Source organism: Lepus europaeus, chromosome 3, assembly GCF_033115175.1.
Source record: "Lepus europaeus isolate LE1 chromosome 3, mLepTim1.pri, whole genome shotgun sequence".
Taxonomy (NCBI): Eukaryota; Metazoa; Chordata; class Mammalia; order Lagomorpha; family Leporidae; genus Lepus; species Lepus europaeus.
Window position 1 is genome coordinate 1,286,889 of NC_084829.1, and position 26,425 is coordinate 1,313,313.

The window sequence follows — 26,425 nt, forward strand, 5'->3', positions numbered from 1 at the left end:
CTGTCAACTCAGTGCAGGCACAGCGCATTCAGCACAAGTTGTGGTGACTGGAAAAGGCACGTGGATTTCCTCGTGAGTTCCAACGCCATGGCTGTGTCAGGGCTGTCATCGAGCTGCGGCAGATCCTGGTTTGTAGGTGACGTTCCTTTGAGGGGCATGGGAATTGCTTAACAGTTGGACTTGAATGTCACAAGATGACAACAGCAAGCAGCCAGTGCAGGGGCCACATCCAGTCTGACTGCCGTGTGCAGTACTGGGGGAGACCTGCCTCTCCTGGCGCCCTCACTCGGTGGGGGAAGGCCTGTCTCTCCTGCGCTCTCTCTCGGTGGGGGGAAGGCCTGCCTCTCCTGGCGCTCTCTCTCGGTGGGGGAAGAGACCTGTCTCTCCTGCGCCCTCACTCGGTGGGGGAAGGCCTGTCTCTCCTGCGCCCTCACTCGGTGGGGGAAGGCCTGTCTCTCCTGCGCTCTCTCTCGGTGGGGGAAGGCCTGTCTCTCCTGCGCTCTCTCTCGGTGGGGGAAAGGCCTGTCTCTCCTGGCGCCCTCACTCGGTGGGGGAAGGCCTGCCTCTCCTGCGCCCTCACTCGGTGGGGGAAGGCCTGTCTCTCCTGGCGCCCTCACTCGGTGGGGGAAGGCCTGCCTCTCCTGCGCCCTCACTCGGTGGGGGAAGGCCTGTCTCTCCTGGCGCCCTCACTCGGTGGGGGAAGGCCTGTCTCTCCTGTGCCCTCACTCGGTGGGGGAAGGCCTGTCTCTCCTGGCGCCCTCACTCGGTGGGGGAAGGCCTGCCTCTCCTGGAGCCCTCACTCGGTGGGGGAAGGCCTGTCTCTCCTGCGCCCTCACTCGGTGGGGGAAGGCCTGTCTCTCCTGCGCCCTCACTCGGTGGGGGAAGGCCTGTCTCTCCTGCGCCCTCACTCGGTGGGGGAAGGCCTGTCTCTCCTGCGCCCTCACTCGGTGGGGGAAGGCCTGTCTCTCCTGCGCCCTCACTCGGTGGGGGAAGGCCTGTCTCTCCTGCGCCCTCACTCGGTGGGGGAAGGCCTGTCTCTCCTGGCGCTCTCTCTCGGTGGGGGAAGGCCTGTCTCTCCTGCGCCCTCACTCGGTGGGGGAAGGCCTGCCTCTCCTGGCGCCCTCACTCGGTGGGGGAAGGCCTGTCTCTCCTGCGCCCTCACTCGGTGGGGGAAGGCCTGTCTCTCCTGCGCCCTCACTCGGTGGGGGAAGGCCTGTCTCTCCTGCGCCCTCACTCGGTGGGGGAAGGCCTGCCTCTCCTGGCGCCCTCACTCGGTGGGGGAAGGCCTGTCTCTCCTGCGCCCTCACTCGGTGGGGGAAGGCCTGTCTCTCCTGCGCCCTCACTCGGTGGGGGAAGGCCTGCCTCTCCTGGCGCCCTCACTCGGTGGGGGAAGGCCTGTCTCTCCTGCGCCCTCACTCGGTGGGGGAAGGCCTGCCTCTCCTGGCGCTCTCTCTCGGTGGGGGAAAGGCCTGTCTCTCCTGCGCTCTCTCTCGGTGGGGGAAGGCCTGTCTCTCCTGCGCCCTCACTCGGTGGGGGAAGGCCTGCCTCTCCTGGCGCCCTCACTCGGTGGGGGAAGGCCTGTCTCTCCTGCGCCCTCACTCGGTGGGGGAAGGCCTGCCTCTCCTGGCGCTCTCTCTCGGTGGGGGAAAGGCCTGTCTCTCCTGCGCTCTCTCTCGGTGGGGGAAGGCCTGTCTCTCCTGTGCCCTCACTCGGTGGGGGAAGGCCTGCCTCTCCTGGCGCCCTCACTCGGTGGGGGAAGAGACCTGTCTCTCCTGCGCCCTCACTCGGTGGGGGAAGGCCTGTCTCCTGCGCCCTCACTCGGTGGGGGAAGGCCTGCCTCTCCTGGCGCCCTCACTCGGTGGGGGAAGGCCTGTCTCTCCTGCGCCCTCACTCGGTGGGGGAAGGCCTGCCTCTCCTGCGCCCTCACTCGGTGGGGGAAAGGCCTGTCTCTCCTGCGCTCTCTCTCGGTGGGGGAAGGCCTGTCTCTCCTGCGCTCTCTCTCGGTGGGGGAAGGCCTGTCTCTCCTGCCTCTCTCTCGGTGGGGGAAAGACCTGTCTCTCCTGGCGCTCTCACTCGGTGGGGGAAGGCCTGTCTCTCCTGCGCTCTCTCTCGGTGGGGGAAAGGCCTGTCTCTCCTGGCGCCCTCACTCGGTGGGGGAAGGCCTGTCTCTCCTGCGCTCTCTCTCGGTGGGGGAAGGCCTGTCTCTCCTGCGCTCTCTCTCGGTGGGGGAAAGGCCTGTCTCTCCTGTGCTCTCTCTCGGTGGGGGAAGGCCTGTCTCTCCTGGCGCCCTCACTCGGTGGGGGAAGGCCTGTCTCTCCTGTGCTCTCTCTCGGTGGGGGAAGGCCTGCCTCTCCTGGCGCCCTCACTCGGTGGGGGAAGGCCTGTCTCTCCTGTGCCCTCACTTGGTGGGGGAAGGCCTGCCTCTCCTGGCGCCCTCACTCGGTGGGGGAAGGCCTGTCTCCTGTGCTCTCTCTCGGTGGGGAAGGCCTGCCTCTCCTGGCGCTCTCACTCGGTGGGGGAAGGCCTGTCTCTCCTGGCGCCCTCACTCGGTGGGGGAAGGCCTGTCTCTCCTGCGCTCTCTCTCGGTGGGGGAAGGCCTGCCTCTCCTGTGCTCTCTCTCGGTGGGGGAAGGCCTGTCTCTCCTGGCGCCCTCACTCGGTGGGGGAAGGCCTGTCTCTCCTGTGCTCTCTCTCGGTGGGGAAAGGCCTGTCTCTCCTGGCGCCCTCACTCGGTGGGGGAAGGCCTGCCTCTCCTGGCGCTCTCTCTCGGTGGGGGAAGGCCTGCCTCTCCTGGCGCTCTCTCTCGGTGGGGGAAGGCCTGCCTCTCCTGGCGCTCTCTCTTGGTGGTTTCACATGAAGCTCCCTGGGAGCAAGGATTTCCATGGAGCTCTTGCCGTACCTCACGCACTGGTTGTGATGAGCACGGCTGAACATCACCTATGCCCGACAGTTAGGGAAGACCTTGCTCCTGAAGGGAGAGATGCAGTGGACACAGGCTGAATTAGGCTGGACCTTAAAAGCTCATGCCACTCATTCATTGGTCATCTCGGGACAAGTTTTGGAACTGCTCTTTGTAGTTTCTCTTTGTAAAACTGAGTAACTTTTATTAAATGAAAGATTTTCTTAAGAAGATATATTTATTTTATTTGAAAGGCAGAGGTGCAGAGATAGAGGGAGACAGAGAGACAGAAAGAGAGAGAGACAGAAAGGGAGGGAGGGAGGAAAGAGAATTTTCCATCTGCTGGTTCACTGGCCACAACTGTCAGGTCTGGGCCAGGCAAAAGCCAGGAGCCAGGAGCTTCTTCTGGGTCTCCCAGGAGGCTGCAAGGGGCCAGGGACTTGGGCCATTGTCTGCTGCTTTCCCAGGCCATAGCAGAGAGTTGGACTGGAAGTGAAGCAGCACTGGCACACACATGCGGGATCCCGATGGAGTAGCCGGAACATGAACAGGCACTACACTACTAGTGCAGGCCCCACAAACGAAATGCTTTTAAGAGGCTAAGGGTGCACCCGCTAGACAGTGGGCACTGAAGAAAGGGGAGGTGCTCGGACTGGTTCCTGCTGCCACCCTCCAGCCCTGGAATTTCTAGATGCTGCTCATGGATTACCTCTTACATCCTCTGGGGGAGCTATGTCCCTCTCTCCCACAGTGTGACCACTGATTGATATCGACCTCCCCTACTGGACCAGGAACTCCACAAACATAGCCGTCAGCTCTCACTCTCCTCTGTATCCTTAACACGCGTCACAGTGGCTGGCACAGAGCAAGTATTCACAAAATATTCAAGAAGGAATAGAAAAGGTAAAGACCACGTCTGTCTCAGTGACTACTAAGTTTTTAGGACCCGATCATCTAAATAAATTACTAAGTGAACAAGTGAGTGAACACTTAAGAGAAAAACTTAAACACGTGTAGGAGTCTATGATGGCCGCAGCCAGACACCGGGGAGATGCTGGAGGTCACAGGGGCAGACGTTCCGGGGAAAGCGTGCCTCTCTGACTTCTGGAGGGCTCAGGAGGAGGACGACAGGCCTTCTGAGGTGAACATTCGAATAAAGATAGACAACAGTGATGCTGCGGCCGAGCTGCTCGCTTTCCAAACACGCTCTCTCTGCCGAGCGATTTGCCGAGGGTGTCCTTCCAGCCGTAACCCGCCGGGTATCTGTGAAGGCTCTCCCTGCCCAGACGCTCGGGAGGACGCCCGGATGGGTGAGAACACGGAGAACTCTCCCTCGGTGGGTGTGTCGGAGTCCTGGGCCTCAGCTTGGGCTCCCCAGGCAGGGCCATGAAATGGCAAGCGTGTGGCCCAGACACTCTTGGTGTGCACAGGGTCCGCAGAGAAAACAGGGCAGACCCACTGGCTCCTTGGAGCTCACAAATGAGCAGCGCGTTACTACGATGTGGTAGGATTGTTTTTGAAAAGTTATTCTTAGATAATCCCCCACAACTTTCCATGTGATTTAAGCGAGGGAATGAGAAACAGCTTCTAAACACTTGCAATATGTGTGTCTACTCTCTGAATATGAAATTAGAATGTGTCATGATAGCTGACAAGTGTCCCCACCCACGCAGCGTTGGCCTTGACTGCCACTGAGCGTGGAAATTCCCCCTGGAGAGGACGCGGCCGCGGCGACTCTGAGCGAGGACTGGCAGGCTGCAGCCCGCAAGGTGGGCTTCCTCCCGGTCAGCCAGCGCGGCCTCACCCTTCTCCAGCCACGGAGAGCTCACGGTCACAGTCAAAACGAAAACAGCAGCCTCTTTCCTGGTGTATTTGTCGGTTTCTCCTCTTAAGTATGGAGGGTGCCTGATTCGGGAACAGGCTCACTATTAAGAGTATGTGCTGGGCACCCATGTCACATGCCAGACATGACTGCAAGTTCTGGGCACACAGCCGTTCCCACGCATGCGCGCACGCACACACACACACACACACACAGAGCCGCTTCCTCTTTGGCACGCCTTGTATTCGAGTAGACACGCACTCAGATTTAATAAAGCCAGTGCCCGTCAGGCACAGGGGAGACAGATGCCTTCTCATCTGTACTACTGGAATATACAGAAGTACATCAGTACTCTGTCTGAACTACTGGAATTCGTAGAAGACTTTGGTAAAGTGGCAGGATTAAAATCAATACATAAAAACCAACAGCCTTTGTATACATAGACAATGCCATGGCTGAGAAAGAACTTCTAAGATCAATCCCTTTCACAACAGCTACAAAAAACAAAAACAAAAACAAAAAGGTAGACTGAGGAAGGGAACCAGGGTCAAACTGTTCTGGCCAATGGTGAAACCACGCAGGCAGCCGGTGGGCTTCTGTGCTGAGGAGGGAGACAGCGCCTGCTGAGAAGTCGCGCTCCTCATGTGCCAGTCTCACGGAGCAGTGCTTAGCAGTCAGTAGCTTCCACCGCCAAACATGCAGCTGGGATTGGAATGCCCTGGGGTTAAATCTTCACTGACGAATCAGTTCATTCATGTGAGCTCCGGGTTTTCTTTAACATGTGGGGAGCGGAGACGCTTTGTAAGTTACACAGTGCTATACAGATAGACTTGATTCTTATTATTAATAATTTAGACAAATTTGCTAGGTAGACCACTCGAGAGAAATGTCTTCATTAAAGAACTGAGTATCTTGGGGCCAGCGCTGTGGTGTAGTAGGTTAAGCCTCCACCTGCAGTGCCAGCATCCCATATGGGCACCAGTTAAGAGTCCCAGCTGCTCCACTTCTGATCCAGCTCTCTGCTAATGCACCTGGGAAAGCAGGGGAAGATGGCCCACAAGTCCTTGGGCCCCTGCACCCATACATCATATTAACAAATCGAAGAACAAAAACCATATGATTATCTCAGTAGATGCAGAGAAAGCATTTGATAAAATACAACACCCTTTCACGATGAAAACTCTAAGCAAATCGGGTATAGAAGGAACATTCCTCAACACAATTAAGGCAATTTATGACAAACCCATGGGCAGCGTCATATTGAATGGGGAGAAGTTGGGAGCATTCCCACTGAGATCCAGAACCAGACAAGGATACACACTCTCACCACTGCTACTCAATATAGTCCTGGAAATTTTAGCCAGAGCCATTAGGCAAGAAAAAGAAATCAAAGGGATTCACATTGAGGAGGAGGAAGTCAAACTATCCCTGTTTGCAGATGACATGATTCTATATCTAGGGGATCCAAAGAACTCCACGAAGAGACTACTGGAGTTCGTAGAAGACTTTGGTAAAGTGGCAGGACTAAAATCAATGCATAAAAACCAACAGCCTTTGTATACACAGACAATGCCATGGTTGAGAAAGAACTTCTAAGATCAATCCCATTCACAACAGCTACAAAAAACAAAAACAAAACAAAACAAACAAACAAAAACACCACCTAGGAGTCCTGGAAGAAGCTCCTGGCTCCTGGCTTCGGATCGGCCCAGTTCTGGCCATTGCAGCCATTTGAGGAGGGAACCAGCTGATGGACGACCTCTCTTTCTGCCTGTAACTTTGCCTCTCACGTAAATAAATAAATCATTTTTTAAAAAATAAAGAACTGAATATCCAATATTCTGGACTGATGAAATCTTTGTTCTTAACTTTTTGTATTTTGAAAATTGGATAAAGCAAATGTCATCACAAAAATAAATAAATAAATAAATAAACCCGAAAACGACTTAGTGGAAGCTCACATAATAATCCATAAAAGCCCCTCCTCCACCCATCACCCCAGGAATCACAGCTTTTGACAATGAGGTGCACATTCCTCCAGACTTTGTCCCTAGTAATACATTTCTTTCCTGAAGAAATGAGAGGCTACTACACATCCCCTTCACACTTGGTTATTCCTTCCCATAATCTAGCTCTTTTTTAATGCACTTTATTTTTTAAAGACGTTTTCGATTCGCAGAAAGAGGAGACAGAAGGCTGCCCAGCGGCTGCAGAGCTCTGTCTCCCGGGCCCTCCCAAGCAGAGCCTCCCCCAGGGTCAGCTCTCGCGCCGCCGTGATCTGTCTGTACAGCTGACACACCTACAGCGACACAGTCGACGTGAGGGTTCACTCATGGTGTTGTGTCTTCTATAAATTCGGCCAAAGTTGTGACGGCATGTATCTGCCGTCACAGTATCCTGAGGAACAACCCTCTGTGTCCCTCTTCTACCTCACCCTTCCCGCCCTGCTAGCTCCCAGCAGCCACTGCTCCCTTCCCTCTCCCGCACGCCACGTCGCTGCAACTGTCCAACACGTAGGCTTTTCATTGTTGGCTTCTTTCCTCCAAGTCTTCTCGCGGTCTGAGCGCTCGACTCTGCTTAGTGTACTACTTTATTGTCTGCTCACACCACCTACCGGAGTCTTGCCAACTATGAATAAGGCTGCTAGGGACAGCTGTGAGCAGGTTTTCGTAGAGGTCCAAGTTTTCACCTCCTTTGGGTGGACGTCAAACAGCGCCGCTGCAGGATGTTACGGTCAGGGCACGTTTCGTTTCTGAGTCTGCGCACGTGTCTTCCCAAGCGGCCGGACCGTTCTGCAGTCCCACCCGCAGTGAACCACGCTGCTGTTGCTCAACACCCTTGGCAGCACTTGGTGTTGTCAGTGTTCTGGGTTTGGTCATGCTAAGAGGAGTGTTCTCGTACCTCACGGCTGTTTTCAGTTACAAATCCCTAGTGAGGTCTGATGCTGAGTGTCCGTACTCTTCGCTGAGGTGTCTGTTAAGGTCTCTGGCCCATCTTCTAAGCAGACCATCCTTCTAAGACGACAACCCTGCCTTAAATTCTCAGCAGCTGCCTGGTATTCTCCAACATGGGTGTGTCACGACCCATCTAACCAGCTCTGACTGTTGCACAGTGATGTTACCTTTCTGTGTTCGATACTGTAATTCTGCAAGGAACACAGGTTCCTGTGTCCTGACAGAATAATTTCTGTAAGGAATCTTTCTGAAAGTGCAATTGATGAGTCGGCAGGTTTTCACTTTTGATGGACTCTGTCAGGTTGTCACTCAAAAGGCCATTCAAAATGACACTCTTATTTCTCCATGCCTTCTGTTTTAACATGGATTCCCTGATTGCAACAAGTAATAGTATCCCTAATAGACGCTTCTCCTCCAGGTAGGCTTCTCCTCCACTATTTACTAGTCTGCTTCAAACATTCTTAAAACCTCCCTGAGAAAACTTTTCATTAAAACAACACTTTAAGCAAAACAGAAAGGTCAAAGGAAACTTACTAGAAGTTACACAAGACTCCTACTACTCTGACTGTATGAAACGTGTAAAGGAGTCGAGGAGGGAGGGCACCGTGCAGTTACAGAAAACAACCACGATTCCATCCGTGCCTATACCAAGAATGCAAACCTTTCCATGAAGCACTTCCTGTCACACTTGGACAGACGGCTCTTTTAAACGCAAGGGACTCTGCCTCGTGTTGTTTTGAAAGATGACACTCGCAGTCAACACAGAGCAGCCGGGCTCTGGAAACTCTGGAGTTACTACTACCTCCTTTATAAACCACATTTCCTGTTTTTAACCCCGGTGCCCTAAATCAGTTATTACTCCTAGTCTGCTGATAAAAATAGATCAAAAATACTATAAATATCCCACAATGTACTTTTTTTATTGTCAAACTGAAAGAATACATGAAAGAACTTGGGGTGTTGTTTTGTCAAGTGATTAGCTCTTCAATTAGCCTCTGCAGGCCTAGCAAAGTTACTGCCCATTAAGCAAAGGCACCCGGGAAGTCTGTCCGCGTCGACCACACAGAAAAGCCTGCCTCTCCTGCGGCACGATCAGCAGCTGCTGGGACAGAGGCCTTCACGGCTTAGCACACTTGCTCTCAGGTTGCTGAGTGCCTCCTCCTAGGCAGCAAACTTCTAAGCCGAACCCTGAGGAAGGGTGCCTGCCCTCCAGGTGCAGGGCCCGAGAACTGCTCTGGCCGCTACAGCTTTCTGTTTTCTATCCCAGGATCCTCCCCCCGCCTTCCTTTTTAATGTAATCAATATACTCTCCCACTGATCAATAAGATCAGTGTGAATAGGAACACTCCTTTAGCTAACAGAAACATCACCAGCAGTGGAAATAAGTGAAATGATTTCATGTTGTTTTTTTCCCTCGATAACAATTTTTATTTTTAAGAGTTCAGCATTTGTAACTTTCACAAACAGCTTTCAAGACTCAAATTATAGGCAAGAGAAACAACTGCCCTTCTCATTTTTCTCATTTCAAAAGTTAAAGTATGCAGGCCACAGCTGTAGTGTAGCAGGTAGAGCCACTGCCTCCAACAGCAGTATCCCAAATGGGTGCTGGTTTGTGTCCTGGCTGCTCCACTTCCAAGCAAGCTCCCTGTTAATGGCCTAGGAAAAGCAGCAGTGGATGGCCCAAGTGCTTGGGCAACTACCACCCTTGTGGGAGACCTAGATAGCGTTTCTGGCTCCTGACTTTAGCCTGGCCCAGTAATGGATTTTGTGGTCATCTGAGTGAACCAGAAGATGGAAGATCTCTATCTGTCTCTCCTTCTCTCTCTATAACTCAGACCTTCAAATAAAAAACAAATCTTTAAAAACAAGAAGTTGAAGAATGAAGTATAAAACAGACCATGAATTATCCCGACATACAACAGTTTGGGACACTTCACGCAGTTAGTGTAAAATGTCAGTTTCATCATTCATAAGCTTGATGGACTAAATTTTGGGCTTAAAGGTAGCAAGTTAATTTAACAAAGACTGACAAAATTATACTTATTATCAGGTTAGTCTTTTGGCAAATAAGACATTTTTTTTTATTGTAGAAAAGTGCAAGTGACAAGAAAACAAGATCCATTCTACACATGCAAACGAGCATTTGTTATACATCGTGAACGGCCAGTCCCGGGCAGAGTATTTCATAGGTGGGTTTGGGGGTAACTGCTCAATTTTCAAAATCCCAGTAAGTCTTTTTTCTTAAGTAACAATAATGATTTCAATGAAATTAAAGTATTTGTGAGAAGCATGGCTCAGGCCGAATCTGGACTGTCACCTGGCTGTGTGGCCTCTGTGAGTCCGTGAGTGGAAACCGGGAAGCTCCCCTCCCACTGCCAGAGCTCTGCAGACTCTGGGAAGCGCTGCGTGGTTCTGCTCCTGTCACGGAGCAGTCACCGCACTGCACTGCTGGACTCATCACCATGGAACACAGGAAGAGGTAATAAGGCATCGATCGTCTCTATCCTCAATACACAGTCCCATCTACAGTTTATGACAGGAAATCCAATTATTAAGAGCATAAGTTTAAGTCATTAAACCACAGGAAATTTAAAAAAAAAATGCATTGTAACAAAATTGAAGGCAGAGAAAATATGGAAAGTCCGTAGCTAACCAAGGGTTTAAAGTCTCATTCACAGAGACACGTAGGTAGAAACAGACATCTTTCAGAAATGTCACTTTGTGCAAGCCGCACATCTGTCTGATGTTCCAGCGCAGCCCTGCCGGCACGGGGAACCCTGCGGAGGAGGCCGGGAGGAAGGGAGGAGAGCCCTGTGCACAGCTGGGCCCTTTCCCACGCTGCTTCCTGGGTGCCTGCCCTTCCAGACGGTGATGCCAGCCTCGGACTTTGTTCTGAGGACTGCCAACACTGGGATGCCCGGGCTCAGGGGCTGCAAGACCAGTCGGGCGAGGGGCAGGAGCGAGGCCCCATTCCATTCTCAGGCTTGGTTCCTCTGACTTCTTAGTAAGAAAATCTTCACTCAAATACCTGAATTCTAGAAGTTGTTTATTGTTGCTCTCGAGGATTTTATTAATCATTACTGGGCTGCTCTTCCATAAGTATCAACGCTTGCTTTGGTCACTCTACAACATTTGCTGCTGGTGTAACTTTGGGGCAGATTCGTTATGCAAAAATAAATGCAACCATCCACCTGACTCTTGCTGGTATTCGCCATCATCCAATCAGAACTCTGCCAGGCTTGGAAACTATCATAAGCCCTTGTTTGTTAATGGGGCACATGTGTGCGCCGCACACACACACACACACACACACGCATGCCCCTTGTGGGGGTGGATTTTGGGGCTGTATTGCCAGGACTTCAGGCAGGCGGCAGCTCTGGCCCTCTCAGTTCTTGGCTGGACGCCTTGGACAAAGGAAAGCCCAAAGTGCTTCCTAAATTCAGATCTTTACAAAATGTTAGGATGCACAAACTGACACCTGTGGTTACTCCTATGGCCTGACCTATTTCCCATACCCTACACACATCTCCTGGTGAGGATGATAGTTAAAACGTGGAGTCAGAAACACTGCGCTTAGTTCTAGTACCTTCAGCAAGTCATTGCCTTTCCTGAGTCTCAAAATTTTAAAAATTTGCCACACAAGGAAAACAGTATCTTACCCTAAAAGGATTACAGGGAAGACAAAATGCAATAATGCTTGTAAAAGTAACAATTAAACTATAAAATACTGCTATTTTAAAACAGAACAAATGAAAATACCTTAATAAATCTGTCAGGTTAAGAGAAACCGAAGTTAGTATTTCATATTTCATTTCCTTTTTTTCAAGATTTATTTATTAATTTGAAAGGCAGAGTTACAGAGAGAGAGAGAGGTCTTCCATCTGCTGGTTCACTCTCCAGATGGCCACAATGGCTGGAGCTGTACAGATCCGAAGCCAGGAGATTTTTCTGGGTCTCCCACGTGGGTGCAGGGGCCCAAGGACTTGGGCCATCTTCTACTGCTTTCCCAGGCCATAGCAGAGCTGGATGGGAAGTAGCGCAGCTGGGACTCGAACCGGCACCCATATGGGATGCTGGCACTGCAGGTGGCGCTTTACCCGCTATGCCATAGCACCAGACCTAGTATTTCATTTTCAACAGCACAAACTTAAAACCTCAAAAGGCCAGCCCTGCAGCCGTGATGACCCATGCTGTTCCCTGACCCACCGTTCCTACAGCCATGCGCGCCGGGATCGCGGCTGCAGCCCCACAGGCACCTGAAAGCAGGCCGTTGGCTGAGCAAACGCCCAGGCCCACAGGATCCTCAGAGCACCGGACTCCAGTCACTTGTAAAGGGGCTCCCTGGAGTGGGGGCTTCCACAATGACCAAGGCACTGTGCTGTCAGGATGCACAGTCCAGGAAAGCTGTCTTGGAAGTTTCTGATTGCTCAAATCAGAGGTAAAAGAGTGACTGAGCCTCCTGATGTGTGTGTGTGTGTGTGTGTGTCAGAAAGATTCTAGTGACATAAAGATGTCACTTCTAATTTATAAATACATGCACCACAATGTTAATGTATTCTGTATACGCCAAAATATATATGAAATAAAAATTTACAAAACTCTGTACAAAAATTAAGAAAAATATCAGAAAAGGAAGAAATGAAGAGGAAACAGAAAATTACTCGTGTGGTTCAGCTAAGATATGTTACAGCTTAAAAACCACCCAACGATCTCAGCACTTAACGCAACAGCCAGTGTACTTGCTGCTCACGGCTGCGTCCAGGCAGGTCACACGGGCCTGATTCCTGTGGCCACGCAGGGATCCAGCCTCAAAGAGCTGCTCCTTCCATATTCTTCCCGACCACCCGAGTGGGGGAGAGTGGGAAGCAGCAGGAGCTGGTTAGCTCATGGCACGGTCCACAGGGCCGGGCCAGGCTTCCGTGGGTACAGCACCCAAATCCTTCCCCAGGGAGCAGAGAGGACGAGATAATAATCCACAATTATTTATAGTCAGCTTGCTGGTCAGCAGTATAAAAAGTGGGTCAGAACTGAAGTTGAAATGACTGAGGGTCCATCTTTAAGTTCACTGTATTTGGACACTGGCTCTAGGGGCTTCTGTAGCTAAGAAACAATGACCCAGCGGTTTGGAAGAGTATCCGCAAGAGGTGCGTAATGGGCTCCGGTTACCAACCCACTGTCAAAATTTTCAGGTTGACTGATGCTGTTTCCCATCTCTCTTAAAACCAAGCAGAATTACATAAGGTACAGTGCCCGCACCTTACATACACAACCTGACTCGGTTTCACTTTTGTGACACAGAATTTCTATTTCCAGCATCCCAGCAGACCCGCTGTGCTGCTTCCTTGTCCAAAGGGTGATCACTATCCTGGCCTCGGTCCTCAGAGGCTGGCCGTGCCGGCTCAGGATCACCGGAGGTGAGTGGGACGCTCGCTTTCGTGGCTGGCTGCTTCCTCCCAACACTCCCACCTGTGAGAACGGTGTGGGCTGCTGCACGTGGGGAGCGTGACTGTCTTCGCTACGGCACAGAACTGTACGCCGTGACCATCTCGTGAGGCACTCACTCATCCTCCTGCTCATGGACGGTCGCTCCCAATTTCCAGCTATTCCAAACGGAGCTGATGTGGATCCAGCTGGTCACGCCTCTTGGTGGGAATGAACGCTCGTTTTTCTCACGAGCAGAGTGGAATGGGACTGGGTCACGGCAAGCAAGCCCAGGGATCTTTCAAGTGCTGGCCTGTCTGCCCGTGGGGACTGCCGCAGGGCTGCACTGGTCTGCGTGCTCCCGGGTCCACAAGTAGCCCAGCTCTAGCTTGAAAAAGAAAAAAAATTTCTGCACTTTGCTTCCTTAGCAGAGTATAAACAGGAGCCATAGCACAAACCAAAAAACAAGGAAAATAAAAAAGAAGAGTAGTTAGGCTTTCGGTCCAGCCTTAAGATGCCCGTGTCTCACAGAGGGGTGCTGAGGCTGGACACCCCCTCTGCTCCCGGCTCCAGCTTCCTGCTAGAAGACGGCAGCGATGGCCTAGGCCTCCAGTCCCTGCCACCCTCATGGGAGCCCTGGATGGAGTTCAAGCCCTGACTGCTTCAGATATCTGGGGTAGTAAATTAATAGACAGGAGCTCTCGCGCGCGCTCTCTCGCACCCTCTCTCCTTCCCCCTCCCCCCGCCTCCCAAATTTTTAAAAATTGTTTTAAAAGAAGAAGAAAAAATCCCCAAGAATATATAGCAATTTTCTTTTCATTAATACCACCCAACCGTAGGGTACAAGAATATTCACTTCTTTCCTACCATCATATTTAAAAGTCAGTGGAGGTGGCTTTCTATGATTTCATAAAACCCCACCATTAACGCCCTTCACCTCACAAGCTTGCTGCATGCGTTCTAATCACAGGCTGTCACAGCACTGACAGCCAGAAATGGCAGCAATTCCAAGAAAGAAAAATGGATGCTTCAAGTCATATTTATGAATTTACTTTGGTTGTCACTCAAAAATCTTGATTACTAGTATGAGATATTACCACCAAATTGAAGCAAATTGATCCCCAAAAGACTCCATATTCCAAGTAAATAGTCTGTGTAATAAAAGGATTTTACTAACATTGTCTTTAATTTGCTCCCATACTCCTTGGCTGTATCTTGTTCCAAACACTTAAAACCCAGCCACTGACAATGTTTGTGCTGTTTATATGGTGTCGAGTCTAGCACATTATTAGCTTGGTCATTGTTTAATAAACGTATTTCTGGACAGCGGTGAGGAGGCAGAAGGCCGAGTCCTGGGTTTTCCACCAGATGCTGCTCCAGGACCTTAGAACAGGTCACCCGGCCTCAGCCTCAACGACAAGGCGGGAGTGTGTTCAGTCTCATTCCTCCCAGGACTGCGAGTCTCTCTTCTATGTGGACTCTTAGGAAACGGTCAAAAGATTGTTATTTTAAAAATACTCAGAAAGCGTTCCACCTGCATGCTGACAACGACGCATCTGATCGGCTCCTGCCGCTCACCAAGGGTGGCGGCGGGAAGGCTGAAGCCAGCCCGTCCTCCACTAAGTGCCTTTCTCCCTGGGGCCCCGTCCTGGTGCTGGGAGAGACGTAGAGGGGAGGGCGTTCGTGAGCTCAGAGGGGAGGTGGCTTAGTGGTCTTCCTGCGCTCTCCCAGGTGTTCATCTCCTACTGCAGTGCACACGCCCGCCTGCCTGTCCCGTGCCCCCGAGCGTGGTTCTGAGCTGCGCTGTGCTGCAGGCTCTCCTGGGGGAGGAAGACGGCTCCTCTGGGAAGCTCTGCCTGGGGACGGACTCAGGGACAGAGAACCAGGACACCAGCTGCACACGGTGTCCAGGAGAGGAGGAGGCTGACGCAGGGGGAGCGGAAGAGGTGGGGTCCCAGCAAGGATGCAGGGGTCCTGCAGGTTTGTGAAGAGGAAGCGAGAGGAGCCAAGGACCAGACCCGTGCACACGAAAAGCTGGAGAATGACGAGCAGTGAGGCTTACCCCTAAGTTACCAGTGCTCAAAGCCTTTCTCTTTCAGTTCTGTCCACAAGAGAAGCATTCAAATGGTGTTTTTGATGAAACTAACCTATCTGGCTCTACCGAGTCCCATGCTATAAACAGACGCATGGTCGTTAACGGCAGGAAGGACAGACACATGACACACAGTGTCCACCTTAGCTCTAGGAATTAATTTCCACCGTCCCGAGTTCATCACCCCCCAGAAACACAAAGAAATTAAGAAACACACACACTGGCTCATGACTAGGAAGGCAGGTTAGGGACGTGAGCGCTGGGAGTAGAACAGCTGGGGCTTCTTGTCTCTCTCACCAGAGCGTCTGTGCACGCAGAGCTGCCCGGCTCAGCAGGCACGGCCACGTCGGTCACGGAGACCCCACGCCCCGCGCCAGGGGCTCTCCTGAGCGCAAAGCCGCCGGGAGGGTTTGCTTCAGTCAGCTTGTTGGTGCTGAGTTTCACCGTTGTTACTTGAATCCTACAGATCCTGTTGGCCAGGGACTAAAACATGAAGGCCCTTTGATGGGGAGTTAGAATTTTGTAGGAGAGACAAGCGTAACATCTGCGAACCATCTGAACCCCAGCTTTCGACCGTGACGCACGTCACCAATAACGGGGCCGCACACTCGCCACCATCTTCCAGTTCAAAGTAACGATCGGGAACAGTGTGCAGGAGAGAGACCGGGACACCCCACCCGCACTTCACTCGCTCTCATCTCTAACCAGGGCATGGAGGCATCCAAACCACCGAGGGGTGCGAGCACGGCCGGCCCTTCACCGGCACCAGGATGGCAAGGCAACTCCCAGGCTATGAAGACACAATGGCCGTTGAGCTTGGCCAGTTACATCACTGCACGGGCCCCCAGGCAAACAGGGGCGAGCGGCTGGGCTGCCCGAGCTGGGACCCCGGGCCTCAAGTGTGGGGCGCCTGAGGCTTCCCAGCTCTTCCGGGCAGGCCCAGGGCGCCCTGGCGAGTCCTCAGAGCGAGCTGCTGCAGACGAACACTTACAGATCTCAGTGCTCACACTGACCTCGGTGCAGCCAAGGCCAGAAGGAAACAATCAGACTGGGGTGGAGCCAAGAAGGCCAGGGTGGCGGTGCACACCCAAGGGTCTGCCGCCTGTTAGCTCGGTGTTTGCTCACGCTGGAAAGCCTGTCAGTGAATTCTGGAAAGAGCCTCTCAGATCTAGAATTAGACAAACAAAATCAGGTAAAGTGAGAGGAAAAAAAATCCCCAACACTTTCCACAGAAGCCGAAGTGTCATAACACAGGTGCAGGACCATGCCAGAGCACGCCTGTCCCAAAGCCTTGCTAACCGGCAGACCCTGCAGAGCGCAGCGGTGGCCCCATCTGTGTGGCAGGAGCGGGGCTGGCTGCCGTGGGGTTCCCGGGCAGAAGCAGTGGGACCCTGGAAGGGGGGAGACACTGGATGGATGTGACTGCGGCTAACACGGCTTGCAAGGTAGAACGCACTTCCGGACGAGAGTCAACGGGAGTGAGATGACCAAATGCGTGGGGGTACGTGGTGGGGGGAGGCTGACACTCAGTGTGAAAGAGTAAGAGTGCAGAGCGAGGAAGATCTTTGCGTCTGATACGCTCTCGCTCCTTCCCATCAGCATGAGGAAGCCACAGAGAGCACAGGACACGGGGCAGTGCGCGGGGAGGCCGCACCTGCAGCAGGCGGAGCAGGTGCCAAGAGACCCCGGGGCCCTGCCCAAGGGGCGCACAGTGCCATCAGTGACGTGGCTGCAAATGCTACGGCGAATTCAAGCTCATGCACTACTTTCACACCAGGGGTTATTTTTTAAGAATTAAAAAGAACCTTCATTCACGACCTTTGCAAAAGCTAGAGAACCAGTTCATTCTGGAAACGACCGCACCAGCAATCGAGCATCGCTTCTGCTCTTCCTGGAGGAACTGCACTCCCGAGTAACCAGGGCTGGGGAAAAAACATTTTTTAATTTAGTGTTCCAGCTGAAATTCATTATTTTCCAACCCATGGTAAGAAACAGATTACGGGAAAAATCAGTAACGGTGCTAAATCTGTTAGATGAAATGTCTGCGGACAACTTCTAACGGGCGGGCCACGCTGATAACAACGGAGTCCAATTTCCAATCTTAGTATCACAGAGATAACCGAGCACTACATACTGACTGGTAGAAGCAAATAACATGAAACAAAATCAGTCCTAAAACTGGTAAAGCTATTTATCAGCCACACACTTACAGGAAACAGCAGGCACAGAGAGGCCTGCTCAATGACACCACCAGGAAGCAATGGGAAAAATCCAGAATGTGAGGAAACCTACAGAACTGAGAACCGGATTTATTGGACACACGAGCTGAACCGGGATCACAGAATTTAGAAAAACTGTAAGAGACTTACCAACCAAAAGCACAACACACTGACCTGGATTAAATCCTGATGGGAACAAACCTTCTATAACGTTTCCATGAGAATGTGAACTCAGACTGGCTATCTGAGGGAATGAAGGAATTACTGCTCAGTTACAAGGGTTTGACGGTTACGCATCTTGGAGAAAAGGTGAGGGTGTGGATGGAAGGATCCAGCAGCTGGATTTACTTCAGAACAGCCTGAGAGATTCTGGGGGCACTGGGAGAAACGGGGTACAGGGGGGAGAAACGGGGTACAGACAGAACAAGCGTGGTCACGAGCTGACAACCGCTGAAGCTGGCAAACAGGTCAACGGGGACTTGCTATGCTGTTCTATTTTGGTAGATGTCTGAAAATTTCCTTAATAAAAAGCTTTCTTAAATGACTTAGACTGTTTTTGCACAATGGCACGTTCAGTTACCCAAACAGCATAGTTTACAGCTATCAATTTAATACATAATAAATATTTCAGCAGATAAGATATGCAATGAAGAAAATATGTAGGCCACAGGTCACCTCAAGGTTAATAAATTTCACATTTAAGACCATTAGAGCCAAAATTTAGCTTTATTGAAAAATCCTTGGCAGATAAAAAAATTATAACCAAATGTCCAAAGACTGCACAAACGGTTTTACAGCACTACTAAACTGTTTAAAAAACAGAAAAAATGCTGGGGGAAGAAAATGAACTTGAATAATGAAGCTATAATTTTTTTAAAAACAGGATGACCAACTAGGATTGACCTTCTTTATGAAATACAAGACCATCAAAATCTACCTCATGACACATTTTAGTGAAATTAAGAACGACCCCAGGAATTAACCACGCATTTCCTTACAGATTAGACGTCTCCCTTCAAAGATGGAGACCACGCACGTGGCAGCTTTGCCGACCAAGAGCAGGCAGCACGAGGGGCCGAGCCGCTCAGCGACAGGAACACACGGGACCCAGGCGGCACGGCGGGAGCGAGGGGAACACCCACGTCACCAGTGCCAACACACTCCACCCGCAGAGAAGAGAGCAGGCCGCTGAGAAAAGCCCCCACCATCTCCTAATGGTGCCCTTAGACTTCTGGGAGGTCCAGATGGTCTTCAGAATGAATTTGGAAAGGTGCAACCCTGTTTCGGAGGCCTCTGGTATTGTATGTGTTTCTACAATAACCAGTTTTCTCCAAATGGGTACCCCATGTGTTGTTTTTGGTAACCTTTCCCCTACCTAGTGACCCAAGGTCACCTTCCCTGACAACTACTGGGTGAGAAACTGCTCACTCGGCCATCTGGCGCTCTGCTGAGAGTCTCCATCTCAGCGTTCAGCCTCGTAGTGGAGACACAGGCTAAGACGCCCACGTCCTACACCAGAGTGCTTGGGTTTGCGTCCCAGCTTCGGGCTCATGCAGACGCTGGGAGGCGTGGTGCTGGGCCAACCATCTGAGTTCCTGTCACCATTGTGGGAGACCTGAACCGAGTTCCTGGTTCCAGCCTGGGCCTGGCCCAGCCCTGGCTGTTGTGGTCGTACAGGAGTGAATCAGCGGATGGGAGCTGGCTTGCTTGCCCCCCCGCACCCCGCTAGCTCTAAAATAAACATATAGTAAAAAAAAAAACAAAAAACAAAAAACACTGTACTGTAAGCTGATATTTTAATTTTTATCTTCCTTAAGAGTGATCCTCACCAAGGTGTCTCTCATTAACCAAGCAAGTAATTACTGAATAAGTCTTTTTCCAAATGCTTCCTCCGAGCCAGTTACCTCGGAAGGAGTGGATACGGAGGAGCACCAATGTGGGGAGTGTGCACAGTGCAGCCCGACAGCCAGCTGGCGGCACACAGCCCACACCGTGAGCACGGCTCAGAGCGCCAGGCTCCCGTGGGCTGACGGTGGGTGGCAGGGAAAGGCAGGGCAGCAGGCAGTGTGGGAGGGGAATGCCACGTGCCAGGACCACCACGGCGCACCGTGGATGACTGACTACAGTGCAAGGTGGCCGGGGCTGGAGACCAGGCCAGGTGAGCAGTGCGGGTCAGCTCTGAGCAGTATTACAGCCACCTTCTCCCCCTTGGGACTCAGGGGGACCACGGAAGGATTCTAAGGAGAGGCAGGACCTGAATCTGAGCGGGGAGAGATGCAGAGGGAGAGATCAGACGAGGGAAGAAGTCCCGGTGCCTGATGGATCGCGTTCTTTAGCAACGCTGTCTATAGCCTCTGATGGCCTCCCGGCCACGAGTGTCGGGCAGTGCAGACAGAGAGCTGGGCTGGGAGGACAGAGGCAGCAGCGCCCAGGCTAGCAACACAAAGGGGAGACGCTGCCTGAAGGCCGGGAGGAGAGGGGTGGCTTTTGGGGAATAAGAGTATGGGATGTGGGTGAAGGCAGCCCAGCGAGGGTGTGCAGCGGCCAGGAGATGCCACGGCCTGGGACTTGATCAACAGGCCAAGGACTCGGGGACATACCAGCACCCCAGGAAGGCACTGAGCGCCAGGGGCCAGGCCAGGAGGGGAGCATGTCCCAGGAACAGGCCACAGGGCCCGTGCTGGCGGCTGACTGATGCTGGGACAGCAATTCAGCAAGGCACAGGCAACTCTCCTGAGAAGCGGGCTGAGGCGAGGGTGTTTTCAAGGAGCTCTGAGTGACTTTCAATGCTGATGAGCAAAAGGCTACAAAGAAGAAGTCCAGGGACCAGAGAAACACGAGAGGGTTGGGACAAGCCTATGAGGGAGTGCAGGGCGGGGTCTGGAAGCAGGTGCGGGCAGCTCTTCCCACGGTGCTGGCAGGACGGACGGCACACACTGCAGGGAGAGCAGCAGGGGGAAAAGACGGGCAGGAAACCCGGCGGTGCTGGTGCTGGGCTCCATCACCAGACACCAAGAGCTGGCCGTGGAGAGAAAACCAGTGCGAGTCCAGGTGCAGCTTCATGGACTGTCTCTGCAGCTGACTGCTGTAACTACCACTAACAGCAACTGATGCCGAAATAATCCAGCTCTTCTAAAATTATTTTCCTTTTATTTGAAAGGCAGAGAGGGAGGGAGAATCTCCCATCCACTGGCTCACTCCCTAAACACCCTGCAATAGCAGAGGCTGAACTAGGCCACACCCACGCTGGAGACTGCAGGAACTGAGGGCCCTGGGAGGTGACAGAGACCCGAGTACTCGAGCCACCACCTGCCGTCAGCAGGAAGCTGAGCAGTCCCGAGTGACTTGCCTGCCGCACCAGAGGCTCACCCCCAGCTTTTCTTGAGCATTAATGGGACACTATAGTTTTATTTGTTGCTATCAGTTTCTATATTTTGCTTGGATACCCAGAGCTAGCTACCTCTTGCCGGATGCACATACTATATTAATTGTTAATTATACTTATATCATTAATTGGAATTAACATGGCAATGTAGTATACCACTAATTGTAATATCAGCTTATATTAACGTTATTTGGAAAGGAAAAGGCCTTTATCCCTCCATCCACCCTGGAAATGGAGTCACGACTTGAAATATGCTGGTTTGGGGACTGGCGCTGTGGCACAGTGGATGAAGCTGCCGCCTGTAATGCTGGCATCCCATATGGGCGCCAGTCTGAGCCCCGGCTTCTCCACTTCTGATCCAGCACCCTGCTCGCGCACCTGGGGAAGCAGAAGATGGCCTGAGTACTTGGGCCCCTGCAACACGTGGGATACCTGGAGGAACTCCAGGCTCCCGACTTCTGCCTGGCACAGACTTGGCAGTTGCAGCCATCTGGGGAGTGAACCAGCAGATGGAAGTTAGCACTTTCACTACCCCCCCCCCCTTTCTGTCTCCCCCTCTCTCTGGGTATCTCTGCTTTTTGAATAAACAAAAATAAAGTCTTTTTTAAAGAAAAGAAATGTGAAGAAGCAGATTGGTTTCTCACTTCTCTGGGTTCCCCGAGTAGGATTTTCCCCAGTGTTTTATTAAACTCTGCTCCTCTGCTCTCGCCCTGGGTCAGCAGTCTGTTCTGCAGCGTCAGCCCTGCCCCGCGAGGCCTGCCTCAGGGTCTAGGCTGGAGGCCCTCCCATCCGATCATTCGCCTCTGTCTCCCTCCAACTGGTCTGAGACCAGGGCAGAGAACAGGCTTGGTGGTCACGCACTGGCGTCCACCCCAGAGATCTGAGCGTGTTCTCATTCCACCGCAATACTGGACACACCAACCATGGTGCCCCGCAAGGAGGCTGTGGACTGAATGTGGCCCTTCCAAAGTTCGTGCTCAAACTCAGTCCCCGTCGTGGAGGTCTGGAGAGGGGCCCCTAGGAGGCGGGGGAGTCTGAGGGCTCTGCCCAGAGGCTCACACGGCGCGGTGCTGGCTTTGCCTGCCCTTCCGCCTCCCCGCGCAGGAAGGCACGGAATTCCATCACTCCGGAGAACACAGCCCCGAGGCTCCGCCCCAGCTGGCAGCAGCCCTCACGGGTTGCCGAGCCTGCCGGCACCTCGGTCTGGGGCTTCTGTCTCCGGAATGGTGAGGAGACACATTTCTGTTCTTCATAAATTACCCAGTGTGCGGCTGGTGTGACAGCAGCACAAACGGACCAGGCAGCAAGTACTGCAACCGCTTAGACCGGTCCTGGGAACTCAACCTGGACTAAGTTCCAATGGGGCCGTGAGTCTTCCTTCAGCGAGTCTGTGAAGCCCAGGTCGGTCTTTCAAAGACTGTTGGTGGAGTGGGTAGGCACTGCTCAGAACAGCGTGGTCCCACGTGGGAGTGCCCGCTCCGGCCCCAGCTCTGGTCTCCATTCCAACTTCCTGCTCTTGTGCACCTGGGAGGGGGCAGGTACTTGGGCCTCTGCTGCCCATCTGGGAGACGTGGATGGAGTTCCGGTTCCTGGCTTTGGCCCGGCCCAGCCCTGGCTGTTGCAGACATCTGGGGAATGAACCAGCAGACAGAAGATCTCTGTCTCTCTGTGTATCTCTGCCTTCCAAACAAATAAAAGTAATTTTAAAAATTTAAAAGTATTTCTTGTAATGTTTTTAAAAATAATGAAATGAAATAAAATTCTGTTGGTGACATTGCTGATGTTAATGAAATGCACTTTCCTAAATTTAAGGAATGTGCTACACAGAATGAAAAACTATCTGTTTTTCCTTGAATTTGTAGCCTAAAAACAGTGTTATCACTGCAGTAAAAGTTTATCTAAATGTTTTAACCACAATTAAAAAGTAGCTAAAAGAAAGAGTGCTTGACATTTAATTAAGTCAAACATTAACAGAGAAGAGCGTTGCCTATGAATTTATTTTTTACAGACAGAAGAGTAAAAGCATAAAAATCTATGTTCAGTGGACAGAAAAATTTCTTATCAGTATTTGGGCATTCACGAGGACGTTCCAGTGCCTGGGAGCGGCTGCCAGTCTCTGTCAGCACGAGGGAGCCCGCGTGGCTCCCACCCGCGCAACCAGGGCAGCCGTCCTGTGCCTGACAAGCGAGCCCAGCCGGGCACGTCTCAGGCATTAGGGGTCGAGGGAAAGCCATTCTAAAGCGCTGGTTTGATTTCTCAGAGTCACAACAGCCCAGCGACGCCTCTAATGTCCATAATTGAGCAGCGATGTACGCTGAGCTAACTGAACGGAAATAATTGATGTTTCCCCTTTAATTTCCCACCATATAGAAAACTCAGCCTCTACTCTGGAAAGCGTCTCTCCATGCTTAATTTTAAATTCAATTATTTCTTCTGGTGAAGTGCAGTTAGCACAGCAGTGAATGAAATGGAGAAATGCTGACCTGACAGTTTCCCAAGTTGCAAACACATCCTGCTATTTTAAATGTGTTGCTATAAACTCGCATTTTCTCCTAAGTGAAATCTCACTTTGTCCCTCCTCTCTCCACACAAGGTCACCTCTGCCGGGCCCCTAGGAGAACCATCAGACCCTACCTACGCCTCTTACATCGCACAGTAGTCGCTTCCCTTAAAGCACGGGTTTCTGGGACAGCTCTGGGGTCCTGGAATGCACCCCGTCTTCACTTGGGGATATTTACCAAATGCTCCTTGTTCTTCAAGGCATTCCCATCGGATGCCAGGCTAGACCATCCCCAGCTAGAAGGCGCAGATCTTGGGGTGTGCAATTCTTTGGAGGTTCACTCGGATCGGGCAAGGGGGCCTCAGAGCAAGGTATGTGAGCACTGATGTGAACACTGTAGTCACAGAAAGCGATCAGTCAATCAATCAATTGTCCAATCTATCCACATCTACTTCAAAGGCAGAGAAAGAGAGAGAGAGAGAGAGAGAAAGAGAGGTCAATCTCCCATCTGCTGATTCTCTTCCCAGATGCCCACCATAGCCGGAGCTGGGCCAGGCTGAAGCCATGGGATGGGAACTCCATCCAGGTCTTCCCCTGTGGTGGCAGAGGCCCAAGCACTTGGAGCCTTCGTCTGCCACCTCCTAGGATGCGTTAGCAGGAAGCTGCATTGGGAGCAGAGTAACTGGGACTCACACCGCAATCAGACACGGAATGCAGGTATCCAAGCAGGGAGTGATTAACCACTGTGCCACGAAGCCCGTCCCTCTGACCCCAGCTTGAAGGCTCGCACTGTAACTGGCCTATCTGACTGTAGAAGTCTGCACCCTGCAGAGATGTGGACCTACCTTCTTTCAACACTGGTATTTGCCCTCGGTCTGTTCTGATGAGCGCGTTCTCACGTGGCCTGGTCTTACATTCAGATGTGAGGATCCACACACACAGGAGTGGCGCCACAGTTCCAAGCTGCGCCTTCAGTTCCAGGGCTCCTCTGAGCAGCCACAGGACAGACACCCACAGGAGCCCTGCAGGCCACCTGGAGCTGCAGAGTTCACGTGGGAGCGCTCCCTGACCTAGGCCTCCTCCCTCCTCTCGTCCCTACACCCATCACCCCTTAGCTCTCTCCTGCCTCCTCTCAGCCAGTCCCTCCATGGCATTTTTGGGCTCCATCCACATCACTAGGTATCAGCAACAAGAGTAGTGCACCACGGTACCAGGATATTTCAAAAAGCTTTTGGAAAATGGATTTAAAAAATAAGCTTATTCTGGTGTAAAAAATTCTGAAACCCATGCATACAAAGGATCTTCAAAAAGTTTGTGAAAATACTTTTTTTTTGACAGGCAGAATTAGACAGTGAGAGAGAGACAGAGAGAAAGGTCTTCCTTCCATTGGTTCACCCCACAAATGGCTGCTACGGCTGGCGCAGCGCCGATCCGAAGCCAAGAGCCAGGTGCTTCCTCCTAGTCTCCCATGCGGGTGCAGGGCCCAAGCACTTGGGCCATCCTCCACTGCACTCCCTGGCCACAGAAGAGAGCTAGACTGGAAGAGGAGCAACCTGGGACAGAACCGGTGCCCCAACCGGGACTAGAACCCTGTGTGCCGGAGCCCGCAGGCAGAGGATTAGCCTAGTGAGCCACAGCGCCAGCCGAAAATACATATTATTAAAAAGAAACGGGCAGGCGCTTGGCACTGTCCTTGGCTGCTGCCGGGACACCAGCGTCCCAGATCGAGTGCCTGCTCCGGGTCCCATCCAGCCTCCTGCCAATGCACACCTGAAGGCAGCAGGTGCTGACTGAGGAGCTGGGTTCTTGCCACTCACGCAGGAGACCTGGGTTGGGTTCCGAGCTCCTGGCGTCAGCTTGGCTCAGTCTTGGCAGTTGTGGGCATGTGGGGGAGTGAGCCAGCAGACGGAAGGTCTCAGTCTCTGTTTCTCAAATTTTTTATGAAAGATCTCTGTGAGTGAGATCCCAGTGGAAAGAACGGGGCCATCAAAGAAGGAGGTACCTTTCTCTGAAGGGAGGAGAGAACTTCCACTTTGACTATGACCCTATCGGATTAAGATCAAAGTCAGTGAACTCTAAAGGCTTCCATAGCCCTGGCAACTCATGACTAGAGCCTAGGGAGATTACTGACGCCATGAACAGGAGTGTCAAATTGTTAAGTCAGCACCAGGAGTCACTGTGTACTTACATCCCATGTGGGATCTGTCCTTAATGTGTTGTCTAATGTGCAGTGATGCTATGACTAGTACTGAAACAGTATATTTACACTTTGTGTTTCTGTGTGGGTACAAACTGATGAGATCTTTACTAATTATATACTGAATCGATCTTCTGTATATAAAGATAATTGGAAATGAAAAAAAAAAAAAAAACCCTGGTGTTAAATTGGAAATGGCATAGAAAATTAATTAATTTTTTTAAAAAAATATTATGTAGGATCTCTGTCTTTAATGTGCTGTACACTCTTATTTAATGCTATAACTAGTACTCCAACTGTATTTTTTTTCACTTTGTGTTCTATATGGGGGCAAACTGTTGAAATCGTTACCTAATATATACTAAACTGATCTTCTGTATATAAAGAGAATTGAAAATGAATCATGATGTGATTGGAAGGGGAGAGGGAGCGGGAAGGGGGAGGGTTGTGGGTGGGAGGGAAGTTTTGGGAGGGGGAAGCCATTGTAACCCATAAGCTGTACTTTGGAAATTTATATTCATTAAATAAAAGTTTAATTTAAAAAAATGACATTTTTATTTGGAAGGCAGAGTTACAGAGAAGGATAGGCAGAGGCAGAGAAAGAGAGAAAGAGAGGGAGAGAGAGAGAGGGAGAGAGAGAGATCTTCTACTCACTTGTTCACTCCCCAAGGCCGCAATGGCTGGGGCTGGGCCAGGGTGAAGCTAGGAGTCAGACACCTGACTGCTTAGGTTCCCATGTGGGCCCAGGGGCCCAGGGACTTGGGTCATGTTCTGCTGCTTTTTGAGGTGCATTAGCAGGGAGTTGGATCAGAAGTGGAACAGCTGGGACTTGAACCAGAGCCCATATGGGATGCCAGGGCTGTAGGCAGTGGCTCTACCCACTACACCACAGAGCTGGGCCCCTCACATAAAAGTTTAAATTTAAGGGGCCAGCGCC

At 51.8% G+C, this 26,425-nt stretch overlaps 1 protein-coding gene across 3 annotated transcripts in view; it reads right to left on the bottom strand.

The window, feature by feature from the left end:
- Nucleotides 1–26,425, bottom strand: part of EXOC2 (exocyst complex component 2) — a 211,867-nt gene that overhangs the window by 24,566 nt on the left and 160,876 nt on the right. Inside the window, exon 24 of one of the 3 annotated variants that reach the window (XM_062183824.1) lies at nucleotides 17,015–17,109. The exons of 1 other annotated variant lie outside the window; for it this stretch is intronic. In XM_062183824.1, coding sequence (XP_062039808.1) covers nucleotides 17,030–17,109 — 80 coding nt within the window. In that variant the 3' untranslated portion in view covers nucleotides 17,015–17,029. Of the gene's footprint in view, nucleotides 1–17,014; nucleotides 17,110–22,219; nucleotides 22,420–26,425 lie in introns of those variants that run through there. One more of the 3 variants, XM_062183817.1, reaches the window with a different exon arrangement.